The following is an 8,629-nucleotide window of genomic DNA, read 5'->3' as shown; positions in this document are numbered from 1 at the left end:
TGTGTGAATGAGAACTTAGTTTAGTACTCACATGCTGTGACAGCTGCTTTCTGTCCGTGTGCTTCGGATGTGTGCACTCAGAAAACCGTATATCAGAAGTTTAAACTAATATGGTTTAAAACGCATGATTTCAGCGCGATAAACATGATAATCAGAACCAAAACAGATGTTTTTTAGCAGGTCCTAGCTGTAATGGCGCAGCTCTATTCTGGAAAAGGGGGCGGGAAGCAGCAGCTCATTTGCATTTAAAGAGACAGGCAAGAAAAACAGCGCGTTTCTGCTTTCACTCAAAATAGGCATTTTTAAAATGATATAATAAATGATCTGTGGAGTATTTTGAGCTCAAACTTCACAGACACCTTCTGGGGACACCAGAGACTTATATTACATATTGTAAAAAGGGGCATAATAGGTCTCCTTTAAGGTATTCTTTATGTCCATAGCACAAATATGACATGGGGTTTGTTTTAAATCCATAAATATGAACGATTAACCGATCATTTGAACCCAACAAAGCCATCATCTCAAGCTGTCATCAATAGATTTAGCACTTTTACACAGCGTACCAGCTCAATACCCAGCACTCAACTTGTGACCTGAACAGCTCAACCCCTTTCTGCCATTTTTCAGACACTCCGTTCATATAATAGTCATTTGATGAGGATCTGTTCTGTTTAAATGAATCCTCATGGAGTTCAGTCTATTCTTTCCTTAATTCCCCAGAATCTTCGTCTTGCGTAAGAGCGTCTTTCTCACCAAACCAGAACATCGCACCATCACTGACCCAAGTCTAACACACATCCACACACAATTTCGCATGAACATACACATCATACATATTACATGCAGAATTATCTGGTAAAAGACTAAATATTATTTAAGTGATGCATTCATAGGCATATGATGAAATATCCTGCAGATATGCTTTTGAAAAACTTCACCTTTTATTGAGTAACACACAAAACCCAATTTCTGCTCGGGTCAAGACACACATTATGTAAAAGTATAATTCTTTAAGTCTATCAATAATGTGTAGATCAGAGAGTAGGGGCTCATGGGAGTCGCTGTTATGTCACAATAGAAGAATGTAGGTTTCCTACTTTCTAGAGTCGCACAGGGACAAGTGTGTCTGATTATATAAATCATGAACCAGGACTCATTCATTACCATCATCATCATCATTCATTTCTTTCCTTCAAAACCATGTAGTAACTACTGGAGAAGACCAGTTTTCAATACCAACAACCCTTTTCTCATCTTTCTTTGCTCAGCTAAACAAATAGTCCCACTGCAAACGCACGCCATTGGTTAAGCCATGTTTTGAAAGCACCACAGTGCTCAATTATCAGGAAGTAAACCCACAAATGACTTACTCAGAGTCTCTGCATGTTAAACTGAGATATGAAAAAGTTCGTTACCACATTTTACCTTTAAAACAGAACCAACCCTAAAAGTTATTCTCCCCAAAGCATTTTTATTTCTGGGTTCTTCATCACATCTTAATCACAAGGACAAAAGGATATTTCTAACTGTGACGTGAGAGAGAGACTAGAAGCAATTCACAAAAGCGCTAATGAAATCTTCATTACAAAACATATCCAGGAAAGGTGCACATAAGCTAATGTTTTACAAGGGTGTATAAAATAACACATGCTATTTACAGAAAAACAAATTACTTCCTCCTGGCGTTTACTCTTTCCTGGTTGTGCAGGTCTGGATCTCCCACTCACACCTGATCTCCCAGGTCTAAAACACGGAATCTATCCAAGTTATAAAAACAGGCCTTCACCACGCGACCTCCAAAGTACCGCCCATTCAGATCCACCACAGCTGAGGAGGACAAAAACAACAGCACTGTTATGTTGAAATTTTAAAATACTAATAATAAATCTGAAAATATGTAATTAAATTGTAAATATAAAATTACATTGCTTCAGGACACACATAAAAAAAATACATGAAATGGTAATAAATCTAATATTTAATATATAAAATTGTACACAAAATAATACATAAAATGTAATATTTAAAATGTAATACTTATCATAATACATAGTAAAATAATACAAAAATGTCATATAAAGTTGCAATTATGAGGCTATGAGCACAAATTTCACATTGTAAGGTGGAACAGAATTGCTATGAATAAATTTACCATGATTTATAACTTTTGGCCAGTTGATAGCGCTGTCCTAAAACATTACACGAGCACTTAGGACATGGCCTCAAAGTAAGATACAGATCTTTGTTTCAACATAAAAGTTGTCAGGATGTAACCTCATTTCCTATTCTGTGTCTTTGCAGTTAAATTTATTGTTTGGTTTTTCCCCATGTGATCTCACCAGAGTGTTGTTGCCACTTTAAAATACGAAAGTGGATTTTTAATAATGATCTATGATCAAAAATATACCTATTAAAAAATTTAAAAAAAAACTTGGGGGCATGGCAACACACAACTCATCTAAAAAGCCTGTCTAAACATATCACTAACAAAAGCCTTCCTAACAAGCTGTCATGCAATGTATTTGCTTGCTTTGTTGCATTCTTAAAACTTCAGCCCAGTCCTGAAAAGTGAAACAGGTGTTCCTGTATGTGATGCCAGATTCAGAGTGTTTTTTCAGGCTTGCTTTGTTACAGGATGCCTGATTTATAGTATTTGTAGACCTAAAATGTGCTGCAGAATTGCAAAAATGATAAGTGTATTTGAACAGGTTTCTCCTCCATCTGTTTCTGGTTGGACAAGTGCCACTTGTTCTGCCACTTTCTATTTGTTATTGTATTTTAAGCAGTAATTCAATACTTTTATTTGGCAAAGGCATTTTAAATTGATCAGTTAAGAAATGTATAATGTTTCAAAAGATTTATATTTCAAATAAATGCTGTTCTTTTGATCTTTCTATTCATCAAAGAATCCTGAAAAAAGTAGCATAGTTTCCACAAAAAGCAGCAAATCAGCATATTAGATTCTAAACCATATTAAAATAGAAAATAGTTATAATAATATTTCACTATAATATAGTTTTACTGTGTTTTTGATTAAATAAATGCAACCTTGGTGACTTCTTAAAAAAAAAAAAAAAACATTTAAAAAAAAATCTTTCCAACCCCCCCAAAATATTTGGAGACTAAAATTGTCTTTTCAGCTGCAGAATATGAAAAATATGATTATTTTAAAACAGCTTTCCCTGAACACAGCATCCTCCATTGGTTAGAAAATGAGGTCTATTGGTTCCACCAATTTTGCTGTTGTGACTTTCCAAATACTATTTGTCTTAGTTTTGAACTGTATATCTATTGCTTTATAATAATAATAAACCCACTATTTTTTTTTCTTAAAAAGTGTGCGTATGTTAACTTAAAAAAAAACAAATCATTATTTTTATCTATTACTATGACAGACAGCTTGGCTAAAGTGTTCAAATACTTTCTGGGCCACTGTATCTCTAAATATGAATCCCAAATGGTGCAGTTTAGCTCTGTTGTCATTTAATAAAAAGTGTCTGAGTTTAACTTTATTTTTTATCCCAAAGGAAAGCAAAGTGTGTCATTTTCATTTTCAGTCCTATGTATGAACTGTTCCAGATACATGATGACGTTAATTCAATCTCAAGTAGATTTGCCTTGTTCTTTTCCAGGAATAATAATTAGGAAAATATATGTATATATATTTCACAACGCAATATGATAAGAACTCACAAATCAAGTTATTAATCTAATATGCTGCCCTTGTTGAGGATAAAAATGTTTTGAAGAATGAGTTAATATACAACTTGTTAATATTTCAGTCAGTGTTTAAAATTAAGTGAGTGAAAACTGGTTTGGTCTGCTATCCCTAGAGGAAGTGATGTAACCAGCCAGGTGATGTAACACCTAAGGGATGGCCCTCACACACTTACCTGCTTTATTAAGTTAGATCTGGGGCGCTTGAAATAAAGACCACCTGCACACACACTCTTCAAGTTTATCCTTAAACCACTCACCTTTAATGGCTGATTCGACTCGTTCGAACTCCAGGAAAATGCGGACAGCCTCATCGTCAGAAACAACGGCGATCTGAAAACACAAGCCAGACACACAAGGTTTCATGTCAGCGACAGATATTAATGACATCTGCTGCTTACATACACGAGCAGGAAACTTTCAGTGGCATGTGATACACGTTTGACATAACGCTCACCTCAAAGATGACACACTTGATGACTTTGCCATACTTCTCACACTCTTCCTTAGTCTCAGCTTCCAGGTCTTCATCAACTTCTCCCCTTCCAACCATGTTCTACACACACAGACAGTTTTTATTTGCAATTGAATCTCAACAAATGATTTAGACTAAATTGTCCTGAATATCAGCTGCTTCTCATGTAACATCCTGTTAAAAGGAGCACAAATTAACTGGGACTAGGGGCAAAAAAAAGCACAAAGTGTATATAAAACAAATAAATAAATAAAAAACTCATACATTTCTATTAGGGATTTTTTTTGTCCGATACCGATACCGATTTTAACGAACAACTATTGGCCGATTCCGATACCGGTATTGGTCAATTGCATAAACAGGGTTTCTGCAGACATGAACAAGTAAAATTTAAGACTTTTTAAGACCTTTTTAATACCACCTTATATGAAATTTAAGACCTAAACCAGTAATGGAAATACACATTTTATTACATACATATATGCAGGGGTGTGAAGTAACGAATTACAAATACTCACGTTACAGTAATTAAGTAGTTTTTAATCAGTAATTGTACTTTTTTGAGTAGTTTAAAAATTGTGTACTTTTTAAGGCCTTATATTAGGAAAACGTTATTTAAGACATTTTAAGACTTTTTAAGGACCCGCGGACACCCTGATAAAGCAGGGGTTAAAAACGGAAAGAAAGAAAAAATCGATCGGTTCACTCCGAGCAGAATTGGTATTTGAACGTTTCTGTTCCTGCATTCCTCTGTATTATTACTCAAAAAGAAAAGAAAACACGAGGGTCTTGATCTGGTAGCCTATCTTGCGCTTAGTCATAGCCAATACAGCATCATCTTTTCTAGATTTTGACCAAATGTATTAATCAAAAGAAAATACTGTCAACTCTTTAGAGACATTAAAATAGGCCTATTTTTTTCAAGATATTTAAAAATGTTTGCAGCATGGATAAAAAAACGCTACTCCTATAAGCATTTTGAGAGGAAAAAAACAGCCTAAATTAGTAGGCTGTACGTCTCATTTTATTATTAAGATATTATTATTATTATTTTATTATTATCATTCAGAAATAATGTAGGCTAAAACACCGGTAAATAAAGCAAAATATTTACAAACATTACAAACACAATTAGGCTATTTCAGTTCCCTTCTCTCCACAACAAACCCTCTACAGTTGTAAGCCAAAACAAATTAATTTAAAAGCGAAACTGAAGCCTACCTCTCTCATTCTGCACGAATCCAAATGTTTCCATATTCACGACGTATCTGGATGCTAAAATATTATTTATTATGTAAACTATAGGCTTTGTTCTTCACTCGCATTTTCGACATAAAACAGCATCCTTTACATAGGCTATAACAGCACAGTGAGGCAGTGGTAACGCTGAACAGCACAGACTGTACTACGGACTATTTCAATTGAGCAGTGTAACTTTATGTATCTTTAACTGTATTTTATTTTGATAATGAACAGGCTGCGATGTCAAGTTTGCAAAAATATGTTGTATGTGCGTGTGATTCGCTAACGCGATTCAAAACTGTAAAGCTTTTGCAAAATAAAGAAAACGGCTTTCCTTTCCGTGAACTTCGGAGCGCATTACAATGATCCTAACTCAGCACAATTTATTTTTTCGTTTTGTTAATCTGTTAATGATTTAATTTAAATATATTTCATGTGTAGGCCTATATATTCCTTTTTATGTAGCCAATATAGTTTTATTCCATTTTCTCTGTTCACAGAAACGCTGCAGGTGCGTGATGTGAACTTGTGTGAATCCGTGTTCTACACGATCCTGCCTGCCATTCATTTTCACTTAAATGTAGGCCTAATGCTTAATTGGCGGTTCGTGACATATCCTCAGATAAACTAACTCAGGGGCATTGCCATTGCGACTTACCTATGATGAATTTACAGCTGAGCGCAGGCGTTTCACTCGTTGGATGCGTCAGCATCACATTTGCATAGGCTGTACTATGCTTTCTGACAAACTATGTTTTGTACAGTTTTTATTTTGTTTTGGCAAGTATTTAATTATTTTGCCCAGAGAAAAATGTTGGATTATGCAACAGACATGCAATTCATTGTCTCCATGCAGTTAATTAATAAACCATCGGTATCGGCCCTTTTCATGCTATTTCCAATATGCCGATGGCTTTAAAATAATCAAAAATCTGCCGATAAATATCGGCGGCCGATACATCCCCAATTTCTATGCTTTAACATACATAAATGGGTGTACATATAAAAGTGACAACATTTCATTCAAGTGTCTTAATAAAAAAAATTATTAAAAATGGACTATCATTCCCAAGACTATTAGACTATTGTGTTATTAGCTTAGCAACATGCAGAAACTAATGAAATCAACTGGCAGTCTAATCACACTTATGTTTCCAAAACAGACATTTATGAAGTTCCATTTCATTTAGAATGATGTCTTAAAAAGTCGAAAGAAAGAGCTAGAAAGAAAACACAGCTTACCCGCAGCAACACCACCTTTGTAGGACATTTGAGAATCTCTGTAAGAGGGTTGGCATCGCATTTCTTTGAGGCATCCGCTATAAAACGGACAGAACACTTCTATTTAAATCACAACATGCAGCTTCATATACCAGCAAAAACAACTTTTTACTGCCGATAGCAGTAATAAAAACAACAGGTGTAGTGAAATAGTTGTTTGTAAAAAAAAATTTTTTTTTCAATTAACCAATTCAAAACTGAGATTCTCAGAGTTGTTTGTGATATAATAAATAAATATATACAATCTTACCGGCCCCAAACTTTTGAACAATAGTGTAAACATTGCTGTTTATGACTATGTATTGTAATTCTGGTGCATACAAATGAGAACAATTAATTATGATTCTTGCTTTGTGTTCATGTAGTGAAAAGCATTGTGGGAGCGAGCTTTGTATTATAAAAAAAAATCACATTTTTACCATAGTTTACTTGCATAAATTTAATGTCTGTTTGGTCAAAATGACGGTTCTAGTGATATGAAAAAAGATAAGCAAATACATAAAAATCTAAATATACTAAATATAGTAAAAAGGTAGAAAAATATCAAGATAATATTTTAACTATATAGCGCAACCTGAAAGGACATCTGGTAATAATGTCATTATTTACTGTAACATCTGTTTGCCCATGTTAGGGACGTTACGGTTGCCACTGTTTGCATAACAAGCATGATGGGCACAAATGTGTATAGTTTCCGGTTTCTAACGACTAATAGGGCACATGTGGGTGATCAAGACACATACAGATGCAAACAAATATCAGAAGTAAATGACTGATATGGGAAACAGGAAATAAAATAAAGTCAAACCTGAATTAGAGCCATGTGGATCAGCCACATTCTGACTGGATCCTGATGCTGAAACATACACACACACACACACATTCAAATGAATAAAATAATACACTCACACAGTGGGTACATGGTTGTGCAAATGACAAAACATGGAGTTGAAAACAAACATGAAACTCAAAAATAACAAGACAAATCAACAAGGGAAAAAAAACTGAGAATGTTTATTTTGGACCTGTGATGTGTGGGTTTGTACATAGTTACTATGTGCTTGCTTGCGTGTGTGTGTATGATCTCACTCTTTTCCGTTGAGTCTCCAATAATAATCTTTCCCCCACGCTTGCTGGTTTTCTCCACTGAGAGCGCCGTGCTCAACCCCTGCTCGTGTTTCCCCAGGCCCTGTCCATCTCGGAATCCATACTTCTGCATGATTTTATGAGCCACAGTACCACTGAAAAACATACACAGACAAGCATTGGACTTTGCTATATTAATGACATATACACTTCACTGATAACCTCAGGCAAAATAGAGACCTTAAGTTGCTTGTGTAGCGTACAGCTGATCAAACTCAAATGTAATGCTTCAAACTCCAAGTTTTAATTCTATTTTTCAAATTAATTCTTTAAACATAAATTCATTTATATGTAAATACATGGTTTAAATCTTCATTTATATTAAATGTTATAAGATTTATAGCTTTCAGTTAAATCAAATTGTTCTGGTTAAATTTAAATCCTTTAAGTTACACTGAAAATATCTGGTTAAATCTAAATTCTTTGAAGATCTACACTTACGGTTTAAACACAAATCTTTATTTATGCTCTCTTGGCAGGTCTTCCAGCCACTTCTATCAAACCTCTGCAATTAATCCAAAATGCCGCTGCAAGATTAATCTTTAATGAGCCGAAAAGAACGCATGTCACACCTCTGTTCATCAATTTGCACTGGCTTCCAGTAGCTGCTCGCATTAAATTCAAGGCAATGATGTTTGCCTACAAAACCAACACTGGCTCTGCACCCATTTACCTAAATTCATTACTTCAGAGTTATGTGCCCTCTAGAAGCGTGCGTACTGCAAGTGAACGGCGCATTATAGTGCCGTCTCAAAGAGGCACAAA

The 8,629-nt window shown here is 34.8% G+C and overlaps 1 protein-coding gene across 1 annotated transcript in view; it reads right to left on the bottom strand.

The window, feature by feature from the left end:
- Positions 1–1,457: 1,457 nt before the first annotated feature.
- The window catches only part of LOC107663450 (splicing factor 45-like), a 13,398-nt gene continuing 6,226 nt past the window's right edge, over positions 1,458–8,629 (bottom strand). Inside the window, exons 8-13 of the mRNA XM_016453694.1 lie at positions 7,808–7,959; positions 7,527–7,574; positions 6,680–6,756; positions 4,178–4,276; positions 3,981–4,053; positions 1,458–1,830 (exon numbers count right to left, since the gene is read on the bottom strand). Of these exons, the coding sequence (XP_016309180.1) occupies positions 1,727–1,830; positions 3,981–4,053; positions 4,178–4,276; positions 6,680–6,756; positions 7,527–7,574; positions 7,808–7,959 (553 nt within the window). The 3' untranslated portion in view covers positions 1,458–1,726. The remainder of the gene's footprint in view (positions 1,831–3,980; positions 4,054–4,177; positions 4,277–6,679; positions 6,757–7,526; positions 7,575–7,807; positions 7,960–8,629) is intronic.

This window comes from Sinocyclocheilus anshuiensis, unplaced genomic scaffold (assembly GCF_001515605.1).
Source record: "Sinocyclocheilus anshuiensis isolate Anshui unplaced genomic scaffold, SAMN03320099.WGS_v1.1 scaffold4535, whole genome shotgun sequence".
Classification (NCBI taxonomy): domain Eukaryota; kingdom Metazoa; phylum Chordata; class Actinopteri; order Cypriniformes; family Cyprinidae; genus Sinocyclocheilus; species Sinocyclocheilus anshuiensis.
Note: the sequence above shows the minus strand (reverse complement) of the source record. Positions and strands in the feature narration are given on the sequence as shown.